General features: G+C 45.9%; 2 protein-coding genes across 10 annotated transcripts in view; one reads left to right on the forward strand and one right to left on the reverse strand.

Moving 5' to 3' along the window:
- Positions 1-2,782: 2,782 nt before the first annotated feature.
- Positions 2,783-19,918, reverse strand: bag5 (BCL2 associated athanogene 5). 5 transcript variants are annotated; one of them, XM_086050070.1, is made up of 5 exons: positions 19,786-19,918; positions 8,535-8,721; positions 7,178-7,672; positions 6,084-6,319; positions 2,783-5,917 (listed from the first exon to the last, which is right to left on the reverse strand). In XM_086050070.1, the coding sequence occupies exons 1-5, from the start codon at positions 19,818-19,820 to the stop codon at positions 5,377-5,379; spliced, it is 1,494 nt and encodes a 497-aa protein (XP_085906196.1). In that variant the 5' UTR covers positions 19,821-19,918; the 3' UTR covers positions 2,783-5,376. The 5 variants fall into 5 exon arrangements, with proteins under 5 accessions (XP_085906196.1, XP_085906199.1, XP_085906197.1 ...); XM_086050073.1 differs by lacking the exon at positions 19,786-19,918 and adding an exon at positions 15,814-15,936; XM_086050071.1 differs by lacking the exon at positions 19,786-19,918 and adding an exon at positions 10,142-10,914.
- LOC147137068 (kinesin light chain 1) overlaps positions 10,730-20,018 on the forward strand; it is a 29,010-nt gene continuing 19,721 nt past the window's right edge. Inside the window, exons 1-5 of one of the 5 annotated variants that reach the window (XM_086050067.1) lie at positions 10,730-11,468; positions 11,994-12,191; positions 13,351-13,414; positions 13,899-13,989; positions 14,071-14,310. In XM_086050067.1, coding sequence (XP_085906193.1) covers positions 11,331-11,468; positions 11,994-12,191; positions 13,351-13,414; positions 13,899-13,989; positions 14,071-14,182 — 603 coding nt within the window. In that variant the 5' untranslated portion in view covers positions 10,730-11,330 and the 3' untranslated portion in view covers positions 14,183-14,310. Of the gene's footprint in view, positions 11,469-11,993; positions 12,192-13,350; positions 13,415-13,898; positions 13,990-14,070; positions 14,311-15,193; positions 15,700-20,018 lie in introns of those variants that run through there. The other 4 variants (XM_086050068.1, XM_086050066.1, XM_086050063.1 and 1 more) reach the window with 4 other exon arrangements.

Genomic DNA, 20,018 nt, shown 5'->3' on the forward strand with positions numbered 1-20,018 from the left:
TGTTTTGTCTTTACAGTGTGCGTCGCTATCGTTCGTAGCCGTGTTTTGTCAGAGTTGTAACTCCTGATAATAGCTTTGTAACATCAAAAAATAGCCGTCTCCGGGGGCGGCCATTTTGTCACTCCTGTCGACTGAAAATGACATCGCAAGTGCTGACAACGACCAATCACGGCTCAGATTCGGAAAACAGGTCAGCCGTGATTGGTCGTTGTGAGCGCTTGTGATGTCATTTTCAGTCGACAGAAGTGACAAAATGGCCGCCCCCGCAGATGGCTAAAAACCAGTGCGTTTTGCCGCTTAACTCATATTCCACAAACGCAAAATGAATCCGAATGCCTTGTTTCAACTCGTGGGCCTGCTGGGAACATATTCTTGAAAAAAAAAAAAGATGTTTGGGTTGACTTTCGCTTTGATTTAGCATCTTGAAAGAAAAAACACAAACGTTTCTTATTGTAAATAAATTCAAGGATTATGAATATTTTGTGCATTATTTTGGATTGTGAAAAATATAACTTAATCAAAGTTTGAGACTTTTTGTTTGAAAATTAACTTGGATGAATTTGACTTTGTTCGCATAAGGTTGAAACATTTGACTATGTTGCATAGAACTTTATTTGTCTTCTCAATGTGGGCTTAATACTTCAACTAAGTACAAGCTTCGGTTTGCCTCGCACTCATAGTCAAATTCAATGAGAGCGCGCGTGTATGTGCGCGCGCGTGTTGTGCTGTGCTGGCTTAGTGGCGAGCCGCACTCAGCGACGTTACGTAAATTGCGAGTGAGCGTCAAGCGGAGCGGAAGAAAGTGCAAACGTACTGGCCGCCCTCAATCTTTGGCTGTGCCGAGTCCCGTTTTCCCGGCACTATCCTGGTCCATTCTTCAGAAAATACCCCATTGCGCAGTTGCGGGTTTTCTTCGTGCTTATTTTAGGAGCTATCTCGGGTCGGCCGTCGTTTTGCAGTCGTTGTGAATTTTTAGCATCTTTTTGGAGACGCAGAGGCGGGCAAGGGGAGTCCAGGTCAGAGTTGAGTGAGGGAAGATGTCGGTAAAGAAAATAAACAAAATGATTGGAATTGGAATTGATTGGAAAGCGTCTTTGGACATGCATTCATGTTGGAAAGGAAATGTCTCAATGTTGCAGGCTTCTTTTAAATTCTCGTTTTCATTTTTTTTTTCCACTTGCTATCAGTGAAAAGATTTTATTTGATTTTTTTGTTTAGGAAATAACAGGAAATAACATTTGTTTACATTGTAAAAAAAAATAAAAAATTCACGTCTAACATTTCAACACTTTTTGGGGGGGAGGGGTAAATTAACAGTGCAAAAACATGTGTTGAGATGAGAATTTTAATTTTGTAAAAAAAAAATTGTGAAATACTTTCACTCTTGCTGACGCTACAATTTCACAATCACATGATGGTTAATATCAGAAGATTTATTTAGCTAGAATGATAGAACTTAAAAAATTCTTATCGTCGCTGTCCTGTGAAAAACACGTGTGTCAATTTTTTTCATTTTTCTTATTTTTACGTGAATGGTGTTTAAATTAACATTAACATTAGCATTAAACATTACAGCGAAAATTAAAAACCTTTCAAAAATTGGACACGTGTTTTTCACAGGACAGCGACGTCGGTTCCTTCACACATACAGTTGATATAAAAAAAAGTCTACACCCCCCTGTTCAAGTGTTAGCTTTTTTTCTGGTAGAAAAAGAGACAGAGATAAATAAATTCCAAATTCTTTTCAACATTAATTTAACCCATCAATTGAGAGAAAAAAAAACCTGAAATCTTTTCAAAATGTGAAGTAAACAAATGGGATGTGGTTGCATAAGTGTGCACACCCTCGCTCCTGGGAATGTTCGCGATGAGCCATGCATATGAACAAGTTGTGACGTTGGTGTGTTTTTAAAAAAAAAATCTCCCATGATGAGGAGGCGTCAAATCCATTTTTTTTTTTTGCATCTTTGAGCTTTGCAGCTCAATGATTTAGTTTAAAGCTTTCAGCGTCTTTACACCAGCTTACCATAATCGCTGGGGGGAGGGCGCTATTATGTAAGACCCCCAGCACTCTATTGACCCCCCCCCCCCCCATGTGACATAAGTGCACAAGTACGAGCGTGCGCACGCACACACGTGCTTATTTGGCCTGTCGCGCAAATTGTGAAGCATATGTTTATGACGTTATGTAATTTTAACACATCAGCATGTAGCCTGGCCGCGGCGGCTGTGACGTCATCACGGTAGCCCCTCCTCACTTGTCCCACCATCAGCTCCTGGCCACTTGGCGACCCCTGGTGGCCGCCCCCCCTCACCAATCATGTAAGAAACTCTCCACTTGAATCGGAATTATTGTCAAGAAATCCCACAATACACATAAAACAATATACATCACAAAAGTATGCCAGAAAAAAATGAAGGTTTTGAATTAAAAACTTACGTGGAAAGCAGCAGTAACAAAAATATTACAATTAAAATATTATGTATTTAAAAAAAATAATAATAATAATAATCGTAATGTCGACTACTGTTGCACAGCCAAATATGTTTTCTCGTGTGTGAAAAAGAAGAATAAAAGGACTGTTCGAATCTGTGGGGCTTGAGGGGCTCGTAGAGCGCCCCCTGGCAGACAAAGCATGATATGTTTTTGTCCTCGGGAGGCTCAGCTAAAGCGCCAAAATACACAAAAATGTCCCAAAAGTCGTAAAATAAACTCGAGCGCTTTTCCACCACGTTGAGAATTGACGCGGGGGAAAAAAGAAGAAAAAAAAAAACTAAAGTGTGACAATGCAACATGTTTATTTTGGCAGCGAATCCAAACAAGCTTTCTTCTAAGGTCCCGTCAGTATTTTTTTTTTTTTGTACACGTCATATTTGGAGTATCAAAAAACAAGTCACACATTCCCATCGTGAGCTTCAACAAAAATCAAGAAAACCAATTAAGTAGCACATTCAATTGAAAGGAAAAATGAATTTGTGGTACAATGAAAACTGTTGTACGGTGACCATGGCAACCGCGTCTGCGCTGCGTCTGAGCTTTTCCTCTCGTTTTGACTTGTGCGTGGAAGACGTTTGCTTTGAAGTCCTTGCCAACGTTGCCAACGTTACCAACTACTGATGTGACATTTTGGCGCCTTGTGATACATTTGACTGCACTGAATGCACATGTCGAGTGTAAAAATAGCTTCATGAATATGATCGACAAGTTCCACAGTAGTAACAAGGTGCGGGAAACACCTTCCCCGCTCTTGACCTTTTTTTTTGGGGGGGGGGGGGATGATCACGCTGACAAAACAGAGCAAAGTAACGGGGCACAAGCTCCTAATCAAGACATGAACGGGCGTCCATTTTGTTTTTCATCCTCAGCACATTTCAAGCTCGATCGTGTTGTTTTGTGCAGTAAGAATACGCATCGAAAAATACACGCTAGTGCAACTCTCTTGTGCTCTTTGTGTGTGTGTGTGTGTCATTGCGTGTCCCATCTCACCGCATGCGTGAGATGGGACATGTGGGGCACCTACGTCTGGTCACATGGTACAGTCCACGTAGGCCCAGTGAGATGGTACACACGTCGAGTCGCATTCTACACACGTGGTACACACTAGAGATGGGCCGATACCGATTATTAGTAGTCAAGGCGGCCGATAACCGATATTTGGAGCCGATATTAATTTTTGGTAAAAAAGAAAATATTGGCATCAAAATTAAAAAAAAAAAAAAAATCCTAACTTTGTTGAAACGTCTTTAAGCATATGTTTACTGAACATTTTTTTTTGATTGATTTATTTGCATAATGTAGCTATTTTTTTTGGGGGGGGGGGTATTATTATTATTATTATTATTACTGTACATTTATGACATTCTACATCTTTGTTACCAAATTGTAACAAAAGGTTCAGGGAGCAGCCAGGATCGTCAGCATGCCTTAAAAAATGAAACGAAAACTCTTAAAAAAAAAAAAAAAAAAAAATAGCTCCATATAGTTTGACAGTAAATGAAGTTCTACAATATTTCCAAATGACAAAATGTAACTTTCACATATCTTTGTTTTGATCCCAACACAGTTTTAAATGTATTTATTATCGGCCATCAAATATTTTAAAAAGGCAGATGCCGATATTGACCAAAATACAGAATATCGGCGCCAATAATCGGCCCGGCCAATGATCGGTCCATCCCTAGTACACACACATTTAGATGGCTACACACATGAGATAGATCTGATACACACATGTCCAGTCACATGGTACATCTGTATGGTCATTTGGTACACGCACACACTGCATACACACGTCGGATCATATCGTACACACAAGTCTGGTCAAATGGTATCTGGTGGGATGGTACACACAGTACACACCCGTGACCGTACGTCTGATGACATGGAATATAAGTGGTACGCAATTTTGGCCGCATGTTACACACACACACACGTGGTACATTTAAAATTGGTCAAATCGTACACACATCTGTTCATATGCTGCACGTCTTGCCACATGGTAAATGTGGCACACACACACACACGCGCACGGTGAGACGGTAACTCTCGCAGTACACACATCCGATCACGGGGGGTACACACGTCCAATCATATGGTACACGGCGGCTTTGGGGCCAGCTCAAGAAGCGTGAACATGAAGGCACGAAGATTCTGCAAGCTTCCGTTGGCATCTTCCATCTTTTGGCATCTTCCCTCTCTCTTCAAGAAACAGGAAGTGGGCGTGGCTCAGCCTCCTGTGGAACAGACCGATGAAAGGAGAAGCCAAAGGGAGCGTGCGCTACGCGGCGGCGGCGGCGGCGCTGTCCTCCATCCAGCTAACGCCGCCGTCCAAACAAGTTCACGCTCGGGGGGTGGGGGAAGGTGAGCCGCGCTAGCGCTGTCGCCGTGGGAACGGGAGGTCGGGACATTCCGAGGGAGGTTTTCCCGTTAAAAATGACAATCGATCGCAGATTCTCACGGTAGTCCATGTAGGAAATGTTGTGAAAAAGCGTCTTTTTGTTTTTCAGATGCAGGTCACGAGGTCACTTCCTCGATTGATCGAAGTGGGGACCGTCAAAGAGACGTTTCAACGACACACACACACACACACACACACACAGATGTACCCAAACACCCCTGTGCACTCGTACACGCATCCACTTGCGCACGCAGTCATACACGCTCAAAAACGCACGGAAACACACACTTATGTGCTCACACACACACGTAAACATGTTGACGCCGTCTTGGGCGCACACACGCACGCATCCAAACGTCTACATGGAGAGTGTACCAAAAAAAAAAAGCCGGGTGTGTTTGCAAGCGTTTTGTGATCAGCGGGCGGGAAAAGCGGCGCTGCGGGAGGCCAAGGCCACAGCGGAGGCGGCGCGGGCACGTCAGTACTCCCACTCGTCCGTCTTCATGTCCAAATAGTTGAGGATGTTCTGCGCAAATTTGACGGCCTGCTTGCGGGCCACCTTGGCGCCGTCGTCGCCGCGCGGGTCCACGGCGTCCAGCGCCAGCAGCTGCGTGGTCAGCAGCTCCTCCAGGACCACGTAGCTCTTGTCGGCCCGCTTGCCGTCGAAACCCAGCGCCCGGGCCTGCAGCTCCGACAGGCTGGCCAGCACCGCCCAAACGTCGCGGTGGGCCGGGTGCTCCTCGGGGCCGGGCCGGCGGCACGCCAGCGCCTCGCGCAGGTCCAGGAAGGTGACCAGGGCCTGCACCTCCACCACGGCGCGGCGCCGCGCCTCGCGGATGCACGGGTTCTTGGCCGTGTCCACCTGGTCCAGGTGGGTCAGCAGGCCCTGCAGCTCGGCTTTGGGCCGGAAGCCCGGCTCGCCCGTGGCGCAGTGGCGCAGCACGCCCTCCCGCAGGTGCCGCACGTGGGCGCGCACCGCCTCGATCTCGCGGATGGAGTCGTTCTGGGCCAGGTCGTACCTGCGCGCGCAAACGCGACAATTAGCCCCAGGAGTCGGACCGCCCTGGACGGACGCCGGTGCCACGGGCAAAATTCAAGTAAGGCTGCTCAATGATGGAAAAAAAAACATCATTGACTTTTTTTTTTTTTTTTTTTTTTTTTTGGTGCTTTGGGGCGCACTGGTACCTGCGCGTGTCCTCGCCCTCTCCCTCCAGGTCCAAATGTTTGAGGAGGCCGTTGATCTCCTCCACCACCTGCTTGCGGTAGTTCCTGACGGCGGCGTTGCCCGACACGTCCAGAGCGTCCAGCTCCACCTGCATCTCCATCAGCAGCCGCGACAGGTGAGCGCAGCTGTCCCGCCCGCTCAGGCCCATCAGCAGCGCCACCAGCTGGCTGCGCGCCACGCTCACCTTGGCCATCACCTAGGTACACGCACCCACCCAAAAAAAAAAAAAAAAAAAAAAAAATTGGGAAATTATCTCATTTGTGCGGTCTAGCGCCCGGCAGCGTCATCGTTGTAGTACTCTTCCATACCAGCAGGTGGCAGCAGCGGGTAGCAGCTAGCTCATTGTCTTTGTTTAGAGACAAGCGAATTAGTGACGCATGTTTATCCAAACAGGCCCATGTTTCACACTGAGTATCAATATTATAATAATATTATAAAATACTTTTTTTTTGGTGTTTATTTCATTCCTATTCAAAACGTTATAACGTCAACCTTCAATGTTTAAAAAAAAAATCTTATGTAAACAATATAACATTTATATTGTTAAAACAAGCTTTTTTTCCTCACAATTTCAGCTGCTGGTGTGTCGCGGGATTTTTTCAAAGAAATAAACATGCCTTGACTCAAAAAGGTTTGAAAAACACTGCACTATAGCATGTTTTTTTTCAGTCAACGACAGTACTTTGACTTGCGTTTTTTAAATAATTGACTGAGATAATGTTCGATTAGGCCTCTTAAAAATTTGATGGGTGACGTGAGCGAGGCAGCAAGGTTAAGCAGCAAAATGCACTCGTTTTCCAAATCTGAGCCGCGATTGGTCGTTGTGAGCAGTTGTGGTGTCATTTTCAGTCGAAAGAAAACAAAATGGCCGCCCCCGGAGATGGCCGGATTAACACTTATTCCACAAACGCAAAATGAATGGGCCTGCTGGCAACATATTCTTGAAAAAAAAAAAAAAATGTTTGCGTTGACTTTACTTAAAGTAAACGTCACTCCCACTTTTTATCTGTCGAGCTGTGCCTGCGAGTGTCGTCTCTCAATTGAATTCTTTCACCTGGTTGATGCAGTGCACGGCGGCGTGCGTTTCTCCCGAAAGCGGCAGCGAGAGCGTCTGCTGCGGCGTGCGGCCCTCCAGGACGTCCTGGACGGCGCAGAGTCGGGTGAGCGCCCGGTAGCGCGCCTTGCGGAGCGGCACCCGGCCCTCCGTCTTCACCTGGGTGAGGCGCAGCACCAGCTGCTGCAGGGCCTCCACCAGCTCGTCGTCGATGTCGGCGGCGCCGCCCTGGCGCTGCGGCGCCACCACGCGGCGCTCCACCAGCCGCCGCGCCTCCTCGCTCAGCTCCTCCATGGCCAGACGCGACGGGTGGCGGGCGTTCTCCTCCAGGTAGCGCAGCAGGCCCTCCACCTCCTGCGCCGCCCGCTTGCGCGCCCCCTGCAGCTCCGCCTTGCCCTCCGTGTCCACGCGGTCCACCTCCAGCAGGAGGCGGGTCAGCTCGCGCTCCAGGCGCTTGTAGTCGCGGCCGTCGGGCAGGCCGCTGAAGGTGCACACCTGGGCACAGCGGTGGCCAATTCACGCCGATTGATGGGACCAAACAAGTAGAGGTAGACCCATGTGCTTTTTTTTTTCAGGGCCCATACCGGTTATTAGCGGTCAAGGAGGCCGATAACCGATATTTGGAGCCGATATTCATTCATTTTCAGTGAAAAGGAACATATTGGCGTCAAAATCTCAAGTAAAATTTACTCTTTGACTTTGGTGTAACGCCTTTAACCTAGTCACTGCCATTGACGAATTTACACTTATTTTCACAGTCCAGCCACTCAATCCCAGGAATTTATTGATATTTTATTCCATTTTTTTTTCCAAACGTTGGGGAAAAGTGGGTCTGAAAATGTCTGACAGTGAATGAGTTAAGCGTGTTTATTGAACAATGTTTCAGGTTTGCAAAATGGTGATTTTTTTTTGGGGGGGGGGATTATTACAAGACATTTTTGACAGGGTACATCTGTCATAAAATTCTAACAAAAAGTTCAGGGAGCACCCAGGATTGTCAGCGTCTCTTAAAAAGGATAAATGAAAAGTTAAACAATGTAGTTTTCTACTGTAAATGAACATTTTAAAATGGCAGAAATGTTACACTTTCACACATCTTTGTTTTGATCTCCACAGTTTGAAATTGATTTATTATCGGCCAGCAGTTTTAAAAAAGGCCGATGCCGATAATCGGTATCTCTTGGAAGTGAAGTTCGGCTTTTTCCAGAGAATAAAATGCACCCGGATATAATAGTCTCCCGCAAAATCACCCGTAAAAAGATTAGCAAGCGATACCAAAGCGTTACTTTACTTGAACTGATATTTCTCATGGAAATGTAGATTGATGCAGAGAAAAAAAACCGGACGCCAACGCTACCTGGGGCCCCAGCGCCGTCACCTCCCGGTGGACTTCGTAGAGCCGCATCATGGCCGGGTGCTGGTGCGGCTGCTCTCTCGCCATTGGCTGCTGCTGCTGCTGCTGCTGCTGCGGCGGCGGCTGCTGCTGCTGAGGCTGCCCTGCGTGCTCCATCCTCTTGCCACCATCAAAGGGCTTCCCGAAGAGGCTGCCAAACAAACGGGAAGCCACAACAATGAGCGGAAACAAATCGGAATTTTGGCCTTCACCCAAATATCGACCGCATGTAAAACCTAGTCACTTTGGTGCTGGGGACAAAATGGCGGAGGAGGCACGGCCGTCGTCGAGTCCAAACGTCGTAGGTGGCGTGCGGCGTCATTCGAGGACTTCCCGTATGACGACGTCACAGACGCGCGTGGTGAAGGCGGTTTGGTCCGAAATGTCAGAGTAAAAGCGTGTTCTTGGGCGCCGGTCGGATAATCAACGTTCCAAATAAAAATCTTGATGGGAATGGGCTTGACGTTCAAAGTGAAATGCTTTGTTACGGCTGCAGCCGTTGTCAAATGCGCTGCATGAATTAAGTTGTTGAGCCTGATCCTTCACGCTTCAGAAATGCTTCTTCACCTGTTACAAATTCCGCCCGGGCAATCAAACTTGATGAGCACAACTATGTAGCGTTGTCTCATTTACAAAATAAAAGTAAGGCTGCATTTCAAAATAAGAGCATGTAAATACAAATTATGTCTTCAAATAAAGTGCTTTGCTTCAGAAAGATAAAGAAAAAGGTTTTGAGTTTCCCCTTTTCTGCTTAGCACGGTGCAACGATGAATCGACAACCAATCGATGGTCGAATCGATGATTATTTTGATCATCTATTAATGGCTTGCAGGCCTTGTTCAATTTGAAATGATCCAAATCCGCAGAATTTAAGCAACAGTGGCTTCTATCACGCCCTCTTTATTTCCTGGTATGTCGACACCCGCTTGAGTGTTGAGAACGGGATGACCTACTATCGTTGGAGACGGACCCTCAGACCCATTAGTGGGTCAGAATCGTACACACGCGCCCAACCGAAGAGGCTAGCCTACATTTTCCTTTTCCCACATGACGAGCACCCTGAAGATTTTCTGCCTCCGATAACGCCCTCAACTCTGAATTCCGATTGTTTTTTTTTTTAATACCGCTACACCTCTGACAATGACCCTTCGAAGAGGTTTTATGGATCAGTAATCCCCTTAGATAATGTTACGTAAGAGGGTGAGGGCCAGGTCATTACCAGCACAACACTGGATCGCCGCCTTCTGCGCACCACAATCTTACCAATGTGACATTTGAGATCAACCACGGAGCCACTTAGTTGGATCCGGACTACGAGAGAACGCCTGCAGGCTTTTTGTCGGACATGCTAAGAGGCTAGCAGCTAAGAGGAAGCTTTTTCCTCCCCGCATGCCAGCTCGCCAGCATTGCCTTGCCCACCTGCAGTAAGGCTATTCCCGGATTGGCGCATTATGTCATCCCGCCGAAAAAACAAAAAGAAGAAAAGGTGCACATGTGTCAACCTGCACACACGCACACACACCTGCACATCTGCAACACACGCGCCCATTGCCTGTCACGACAGCTCTCACCTTTTCAACACTCCGAACACGTTGGCGCACATGTTTTAACTCGAGCGGTTTCCCATCCGGTGATGTTGAACGAGGAGTGGATAAAAAGGGTGGAAATGGGGGGTTTTGTTTTAAGGGAGCGACGCAGCAGATGTGCTCAGCATCAGCACCGCGCAGCTGTGGCCCCGCCTACAAACCGACTCCGGCTCGCCTTCAAACGTCACCGGTGGTCAACGAAAGCACATAGCGGACACGAATCCCCTTCCAAAACGACATTTTAACTCATTTCCAGTAGCATGTGCCTCCGTGGCAGGCTTGTATTTTTTTCTCCCCGAGCGGAGTTCGATCACCTGACTGTGCCCCGCCCGGCTGGTGGAACTTTTGAACGCATGAAAAGAGCTCGCGGAGGGAGGGTGTCGCATAGTTGACGTTCTTCTCACCTGCATAGCCATCGTACAGCCATGAGAGGTGCGGGGAACTAAGCACGCAGCTCCTTCTTCGGCTTCTTCTTCCAGCACAGCTAACAAACATTAGCTTCCCCAAGCTAGCTGCTTGCGTCACTTCGCCTTGGCCCCGCCCGCAGCGAACGCGGAGTTTGTGCTCGTCCCTGGAATGTTCGAGTCAAGCGGCGGGACGTTGATTCCACTCGTGAAACAAATATATTCACACTTCACGCACTCGCGCGCGTGTCACTTGTTCGTTTTCCGATCACGTCACAACGTTCGAATTTAATATCGACGTCGTCTTTGTGTGTTGGTTTGGTTTGGTCAACATGAATCGACGCTTCATTTGAGCACCATGACGCGCCGCAAAGGCGAGAGCTTAAAGAAAAAGCGGGTTTGATGCTTGAAATACAGAGACAACGGCGATAAGGGGCGCGTCACCCCCACACCCACTGGGGAGAAAAGCGCGATTAAAACATTTTAAAAGGAAAATAGTTCGATACAAGCAAAGCAATATTGGAACTATATCGACACGAGAACGGTGGTGGAACACGCCCAATTACAACGGGGCCGAGACGGTGATACATTTGAAGCGCTTCTTCCCTGTTGGCTGTCACGTGACCAGAAGTCAAACGTATCCCGCAGAAGGACGCCGGTGGTTAAGCGAGGATGATTCGTACTCTTGTTTAAATTAAGCCTCGGCGAGTAATTGCTTAGCGTTAGTCGTGTGTGTTTTGTTGTCGTTTGTTTGTTTTTTGGTGGTCATAATGTCTGTTCGAGCCGCCGCGGGGTGTTTGACGTGGCGCCGCTTGAGTTGTTTACGTGCACGTCAAAGTGTCATGGCGGCCGCCAGCAGGCGAGAATGCAGCAAGTTAGAGGCAAAACAGCCAGATAAGTTACCGAAGGTTTGTAATTTTTAAAACCCTTCCATGGTGTAATGCTCTCCGCCGCCTCTGAACTGGCAGATTGAGATTGATCAGTTTTCAAGTGTCGATCTGACTACGGCAAAACAGGGTGATGAAGTGCTGCCTCCACTAGGGAAAATACAATCCATACACGGTTCTAGCCGCCTGGTAGAGACCCTCTTCTGTAGTTTTATCATCAAATCTTCGTGTTGTATGTTAATATAATACACTTCCTCCTGGTGGCCAAGGCATACACACCTGAGCAGCAGCACAATACCTATTGAGTTATCATGATAGACACACTACTTAGTTATTTACATTCTATTTCATTCATGTTACTTGTAGTACAATACTGAACAGTGCTACTTGGTTAAAAAACGCGTTGCAAAATTTTTAGTCAGCGTGGCATGGGAAATCCCAGTTACCACAATCAGATCCCTACAAAATCTACCATTTTGTTCGCTCGACTGAAACGTTGACTTTAGTTTGGTGTTTTGAGTCTCGGCGTGTCTCGTTGGCGCTCAGAGGTCCAAGTTCCCACCGGCGCCGAGCACCACGCACGACTGGATCGGCCCGCCCAACCCGCTTTCCAACCTGCGACCCATCGTCTACCGCGTGGCCCCCGACGAGTCGGAACTGGAGAGACGGCTGAGGAACATGCGACAGGACACCGAGGACTGGAACCACAGATTCTGGAGCGAGCAGAACCTCACCTTCGGCAAGGTGCTCTGAAATTAATCACGATTGTTCTTAACCCTGCGTTTTGTATTTCTCTATTTTGTTAGCATAATACCACAGTTGCCTCAGTCATATTTGAGCGTTTTGGGAAAACAAGAAAAAAAAATATTTTTAGCAAGCACAGTGGTAGTTTTTGTTGTTTTCGTTAATGTAAATTGAAAATCACGTTGGCTATTATGATTTATAATTTTACATGTTCAAAAGTATGGATTTTTTGGGGTGCCAAAATGACATCAGTATAAAGCAAATTATGATTGATCCAATTTATTACAATATGAAATAATTTATTGAGTTGTCATTTCGCTGTAAGAGTTAATCGATTAATTGACAAATGATTGATTAGACAATTGATCTAGAAATGTTTTGATAATTGAATTAATCGTTTGGGGACCTTATTTGAATCAAATTCAGACATTTTTAATCAGCTTTTACTTTGGAAAATGATTAACATTTTTGAAGATTTTTTTCCAAAAAAAAGTTTTATGGCTGTTATGCACCAAACAAGTAACTCAATCATAATCAATTTCTTTGCGCATTTTCTGAGATGTCACTTTGAATTGATATCTGTGTTTGAATTACAGTAAGGAGCAGGAATTAAAAAAAAAAAAAAAAAAGTCATCCGATTAATCGAAAAAAAAAAAAATTGACTGATAAGGCTCTTATTAAAATATTTATTTGTAGCCACTATATAATTAAAAGAAATGATGTTGGTCATGAAATAAATGACAAATAGGAAAGTTAAAAGTAAATACTTAACAAGATCAATATCAGTCTTTAACGACATATATTTCCAATTTTCGTAATGAATGGACAATTTCATACAATACTGTATAATTTTATGAATGATTTGGTATTTAATTATTTGGCATTTCTTGGTATTTCTTAGTCTTGTCACCGCGCAAACATTCCCCTCGTTCCCCCTCAAGTTAGTAGATGATGCACACGCACAGCAGAGGGCAGCAATGCCTAAAGAATTTCTGCAGAAAGCCTTTGCGCTTGTCATGCAGCAGATTAGAACCGAAGCCAGTCTGTTTCGTTCATTATTAAAACTGTGGTTGTCTGTGTGAATTTTTTTTTTTCTGGCAGCTTCATGTGACCGTTAAAAAAAAACAAAACCCAAAATATCCGTTTGTGTTTTGTATAGGAAAAAGACGCCTTCATCGTGTCGCAGCTGAAGGCAAAAGGCTTGACTGAGAGAGACCAGCAAGGTTGTCCCAATCTTCAGCCATCACAAAAAAAAAAACACACACACACACACACAGTTGACGTCTGTGTACACAACGCAACACTGTGGAGTGACCATGTAAAACTTGTATTTTTTGGGGGCTAAAACAGTAGTTTAAGTTGGAACTTTTAAATTATTGACATTTACGGCAACAAAGTAAGCAAGTTGTTTGCTCCAAAACAATTTGTTGAGTTGTTTTTTTTGTTTGGGTACAATACAAGGAACAATTAGTTCTGTAAACTCTTTCTTTCTTTATTGTGGGGGCACGCCAATTTTCATAACAGTAAAACGTAAAATATTTTGTTAAAGTGCACAATTTCAAATTTTGCCTTGAAATTTTGAGTTCACCTACTTATTTATTTATTTTTTTTAAACAGTGTAGTCACTTTGTTTTGGTTTTAAACTCCACTTTGACCTAAGCCAAATGATATTTTTGTTTGAAAACGATTCCCAAATGTGCGTTGCAGGCCGCCGCCGCGCTCTGACCAGCGAGGAAATGTCCGTCTTCTACAAGGACTTCTTGGACAAAAACCGACAGCGACACGTCAATTACAACAAGTCCGTTGTTTCGCACGCACTAACGCACGCGCGCGCGTTCAGTCACTGGAATAATGGCGCCGTTCTTCCGTGTCCTTGCAGGGAGTGGTACCGGCGCAACGTGTCAATCACCGTCCTCATGGCCCGCGTTGCGCTGCAGCACCTGTGGAAGAGGGTCGTGCGGAATAAAGGCCGCAACGCAAGCGCAACGTGATGGCCGACGCCTGCCTGTCGGTCATGTGCTGGAAAGCCACTTGATTAGGTACACCCGCCAGTGCACTGATTGGGAGTGGCGCTGTCACGAAACATGATTGCTTCCAAATAAAGCAACGTCAAAACAAACGGCCCCGTCAATTTGTTTGGAATAATTATTGATATCATCTGAACGTTCATCATTTTTGACAAAATTAATATTGAAAGCGGACAGGGATGTCGCACCGGGGTTATTTAAGGAATTGTTGTTACGCTTCGTTTTTATTCATTTTAAATAAGTTACCAACGTGAGTTGTCATTAGTTTTCAAGAGCTTTTTATTTTCTCAAAAATGCTCCGTTTGAGTTGAGTTATTAGTGTTAAGTATATGTTTAAGTTGTTTTTAAGATACAGTATGGAGTATTTGTTGAGTGCAATTTTTTTTCTGAAAATGTTTTGGTAGCGAATGAGTTAAATGAGCCACCCACGTTGGTCTACTTTCTCTGACAATTTTCGGCTGAAAGTGGAGATTTTATAACATTGTGACTAAGTGACGCCAGCCTAAAATAGGCTACGGTCTACCGTCTTGTTTTTCATAGGGTGCGTAGAAAATTAAAAGATGGCGGGGACAAGATACTGTATATGAGTTGTTTCTAATGACAAACAGAGGTTGCATCTTAATGTATTTTAGTTACATTGTAGCTATTGAAAAAGGGTTTGTCTGGCTATTTGTAACAGGTGTTGCCATAGTTTTAGATGTGTGCGTGTGTACATTTTAGTACACACACATTAGTCTAGCTCCGCCACTGTGTTACTGCAATGTAAACAAGCGTCGTCTCCTAGCAACAGCTCCCCTCCCGATGCAGCTCTGATCATGAGGCATCCCATAATAACTGGAAAACAGACTGATGTCGACGGGAGCGCGCTTTCGATCGGCAGCGGGTATGGGGTCGCGCGCACGCCCTCCACCCCTCCCTCCCCATCGTTTTTATTAATCTGGCCGGGGTGACGTCATTGCCCGCGAGCCGCGGGAGGAGGCGCCATTTCACGCCCCTAACCAGCAGCCAGCCAGTGACAGTCGCTCAGTCAGTCAGTCAGTCAGTCAGTCAGTGAGTCGGTCAAGTCAGTGAGTCAGTTTGCCAGTCACCTGGAAGGCGAGCCGTCCCTCACTTCATCCGCAGTGGGCGTCGCAGCACCCGGCCTCGTAACGCTTCCCTTGCCCGCTTCGAGTCATGGAAGTCCCGGGAGAGCAGGCCTTTTCTGTCACGAGCGTCTCCGTCTAAAGCCCGGACCTTTGACAGCTAACGCTAGCTAGTATGTGAGCTAGCCTCTCCGACGTCTGTCGGCGATACGGATCCCATCCCTGCCGCCGGCGGTGGGAGACTTTTATTTGTTTTTTTGTTTTTTTTGCTTGCTTTTCGTTGGGAATTCAGTCATCCAGTTCCACCACCGCACCATCACTCTCCCGTCCAACTATTTTGGTCGAAGGTGAGGCTAAGACACAATTTGGCTGCGCTGGCAACGGATGTCCTAGAGAACGGTAAGGCGGGCTCGGTCTAATTCCTGCAACGCTATTCCACCCCCGACTGAGGTTAATGAACTCATTGTGGCGTTTTATTATTTACGCGTCACCACAATGAGACGCGGTACTTACATGTATTACAAGTCCTTTTTGTTGAATGTGGGGAAAAAAAAAAGTCCCCTCGTGGGTTGATGCTGTTTATATTTGATTTCGGGACTTGATCGGCCGGGTGAAAGTGGAAGGCTTGCGTATTTGTTTCCTGTGCGTCAGGAACATTCTCTTCAGGCTAACCGGTTCTTCAGGTTCGACCGTGTTACGTGTGTGTGTGTGTGTGAGGAGATAACGCCAGAAAAGCGGCCTGTCAGCCGGCCACAGGCGCGCTGCCTCCCCGAGTTCAGCGTTTGCCATTCCGCGCGGGTGCAGCTTCTTGTGTCGCACACAGTGCACGCCAGTGTGGGATCCACAGCTGGGAGGATGAGGATGAGGATGAGGATAAGGATTTGGTGGGGTGGGGTGTCTTTGACCCCACGCACGCTTCCATTAACATTTACCAGTCAGTCAACAGGGCTCCTGATGATCACCGATTATCCGCTTGGATCATCTTGTTTATTGTCTCTGGGTTTTTTTTGTTTTTTTTTCTGGTGGCACGTATTCAATATAATCGTATCGAATTCCATAATCGTCCTGCTCGGTGCTAGCTGTTGTCATTGTGTTTGTAAACAAACCGAAGAGTCAGTACCAACCTAACCTGCCTGCAATCAGTGATAGTGCGCACAAATGTGGTTCGTGGAAGTACACTTTCCACACGTCCTGTTTCTCTCAAATGTGGAAGTGAAAGCTGGTAGTAGAACAAGCACGTAGTGTTCTGAACACGAGATTTCATGCTCCAGCCCTGAGATAAATGGGACTTTATTTTGCTCGCTTGGGGTGTTGATGGACTCAAGTGCAGACAGACAAAGGCATCATATGAAGCCGACGGCCTTTTTTTGTACAGCCTGTCGAGTTATAATGTCGCATTTCAGGGGACACCTCGTGACATTCAATGTGGTTTGTTTTTATACTTTTTTTTTTCGTAATACAGCACAGTATGACTGTGAGTCTGCATCTAATGATTTATTTTAATCGATTAATCTGTCAATCATTTAATGGTGTAATAGTTTTTTGTTTTTTTAATTAAAAAGCATGAATTCACATCTCTATATTGAAAAACAGAACATTATTTCAAATTGACCGTGCAGAAAATGTACAGGCAAACTGATGATTCACTGACTAGTTTGGTCTGGAACTTATTAGAAAATGTTGGTCATTGTTTTCCAAAGTAAAATCAGATGTTTGCCAATGCCCCATTTGGGTGAAACTCAAAAGATAATCATTCAGTCTGCTTTTATGGAGAACTACAGAAATCTGAGAGTAATTACTGCTGTGAGGCTGCAATTCTGGACAATTTTAATGTCAACGATGTCTACACGATTTATCGATTATCAAAATAGTTTCGTACATCCGCGTAGTTTTTGCGAAAACAAACAAAACAAAACAAATAGGAGTCGGCCATTCATTTCCTGGAATCGATGCATTTTCATCACAGACGTTTTGTAAGTTGTGTATCAAATATTTAGAATCGTATTCCCAAACGCAAGCTCAGGCAACATCTGCGTAGCACCTCCTGTCAAACCGGAACTTCAAAATAAAAGCAGGCGGCCGTATAACATAGTTGGAGCACACGTTCTCGGGCCATGTGGTGGCTTACTTAACAGTTGCACTCAATAATCGAGTACAAAGCAGTTGAGTGTGACTGCTCGAGAAGCCACCCGAGGGCCAAAGAAAGTGTGTTGAAACTATTATACTGGTGCACCTTCTGTTTTGAAGGCTTGATTCGAACAGGATATGTTGCCCCGAGTGTTGCCGAGCAGACTTTGAGACTCCTGCATCCCAGAACATGCATGTTGCCTTTGGCGAAGAATCGAAATGGTCCAAGATGTGCCCCGCGATTGGCTGACAACCCGTCAGGGGCGCACCCCACAGCTCACCGAAAGTTGGCTGGGAGAAGCTCGCGAAGCTTGCGCCTTATCATTGAATTTTCCAGAATTGCACGAATAACTTGTCAAATTGGATGTGGTGAAGAATATTTGCCGGTTTCATGTGGTTGCGTCTTGTCACAGCTGCTCGGGTTATGTATCTGCAGTAGAAATAAACCGATGTGGTTTTTTTTCAGCGCAGATACCGATCATTAGTAGTCGAGGCGCCCGATATTTGGAGCCGATATTCATTTTTTGTAAAAAAGAACATTTTGGCATCAAAATCTTTAAAAAATAAATGAAAAATTCTTAACTTTGTTGAAATGTCTATTTAACAATTTTTCAGATTTGCATAATGTAGATTTTTTTTTTTTGGGGGGGGTATTATTATTACTATTACATGTTTGACAATCTACATCTTTGTTTCCAGATTTTAACAAAAAGTTCAGGGAGCAGCCAGTATCGTCAGCATGTCTTAAAAAGGGAAATGAAAACACTTAAAGCGGAAGTCAGCGCAAAAATATTTTTTTCAAGGATATGTTTTATGCAGGCCCGCTAGTTGAAAGAGGGCATTCTGATAAATATTACGTTTGTGGAATAAGTGTTAATCCACTGGTTTTTAGCCATCTCTGGGGGCGGCCATTTTGTCTTCTGTCGACTGAAAATGACATCACAACTACTCACAACGACCAATCACGGCTCAGATTCAGAGAACAGGTCAGCTGTGATTGGTCTTTGTAAGCAGTTGTGATGTCATTTTCTGTCGACAGAAGACAAAATGGCCACCCCCACAGATGGCTAAAAACAAGCGCATTTTGCTACTTAACTTATATTCCACAAACGTAAAATGAATCAGAACGCCGTGTTTCAACTCGTGGGCCTGCTGGGAACATATTCTTGAAAAAAATATGCTTGGGTTGACCAAATTTAACTTTCACATATCTTTGTTTTGACTCCAACAGTTTTAAATTGATTTATTATCGGCCATCGGATGTTTTAAAAAGGCCGATGCCGATATTCGTCAGAACGCACAATATCGGCGCCGACAATCGGCCCGACCGATAATCGTTCTAGCCCAAATGTGCAGTTCATGTCATCATCTGGTTGCCTCTTGTTCTACGTTATGGTTACGTTTTCCATCAACCCGAGACTGTTCCTCTCCGTTTGAGTGTTTTCTCCACCCGCCCGTTAATGACTGTCAAGCGTTTTTCGAGGCAGGTTGTGGCCTGCCTGTGCGCAGAGTTGTCACGGAGGTGTGAGGGAGCGCCCCGAGCCGGGATCGAAGTTCCGCGACGCGGTCAAGAGTGCGCTCGGGAAGCTTTGCGGCGTTCGGATGCGTCGAAGCCCGCGGGCTTTTTATGCGCCGGCTCGCGCGCAATCCTCTTTCTCGAGGGTGTGAAATTGATACAAAGCCAGCGGGGGCGCGCAGCAAGTTACATCGAGTTCTGTATCCGGCTCATTTGGCGATGCGGACTACTTTCATGTGGTTACAACTGAGGTGTCGTTTATGGTCGAAACGGATTTTGTGCACCTGCATCCGGCCATGGGTACTTGCATCCGGTTTTATGCGGTTACATCTGGACAGCGTTGATTTCATCGAGTTTCATTCGGTCGTTGTCGCTTGGTTCTGGGCAGTAAAATCACGCGACTCTCGGCGATGTAACGAGAACAGCGATATCGCGATATTAGAACTGCCGCAATATCGCCGTCGTGCCGGCGTAGCCAAATAAGTCACAGCGGCCCGTATTTCAGAAACGAGGTTTTGTCATCATCAAAAAGAGAATGATGTCAGCTTTCCAATCATTTCAGCATCCGTTCAAGGTTTGATTGATGAAAGAGGTCCACGTTTCGCATTCTGCCGGTGCCACTTCCGGCGTCGCTTGTGAGCTCTTAATGCAGCGAGGCAAATGCGTGGCCGCTGTTTTGGATGGCAATGCGACACTGCTCAGCGCTTACAGCGCACCAGCCGCTGACATTTCTTCTTTGCCGTTGCAAAATTTGCAATGTTAACTCATTCACTGCCATTTCTGAATTTGTCTTTTTTCAAAATGTTTTCAAAGGCAGCCAAAGAGCTCGCTCGTTCACTCACCTCGAAGGTTTCTCAAGTGCTTCTTTCAACCTCATCCAGCAGAGTAAGTTGCAAAAGTCCACATGCGAAGGCCGGGTCGGCGCGGAACCGTCCGTCGAGAAGCCGGGGCGTTCGGATCCGCGAGGCGCGCAAAGTCGAGTCGCGTGGCGTGGCGTGGCGTCGCGTCGCGTCACGCCTCCCGCTTCTCGGCGCTGACATCAGCGTCTGATGTCCCTTGCGGTGTCACGGCGACA

Source organism: Filicampus tigris, chromosome 13 (assembly GCF_054856515.1).
Source record: "Filicampus tigris isolate MCC_2025a chromosome 13, RoL_Ftig_1.0, whole genome shotgun sequence".
NCBI lineage: Eukaryota > Metazoa > Chordata > Actinopteri > Syngnathiformes > Syngnathidae > Filicampus > Filicampus tigris.

Coding starts and splice junctions, on each gene's coding strand:
- bag5 (XM_086050069.1), bottom strand. CDS start 8,892: ATGACGCCGCACGCCACCTACGACGTTTGGACTCGACGACGGCCGTGC. Junction 8,722..8,806: donor CCCAGCACCAAAGTGACTAG/GTTTTACATGCG, acceptor TTTGTTTGGCAG/CCTCTTCGGGAAGCCCTTTG. Junction 7,673..8,534: donor TGACGGCGCTGGGGCCCCAG/GTAGCGTTGGCG, acceptor CGCTGTGCCCAG/GTGTGCACCTTCAGCGGCCT.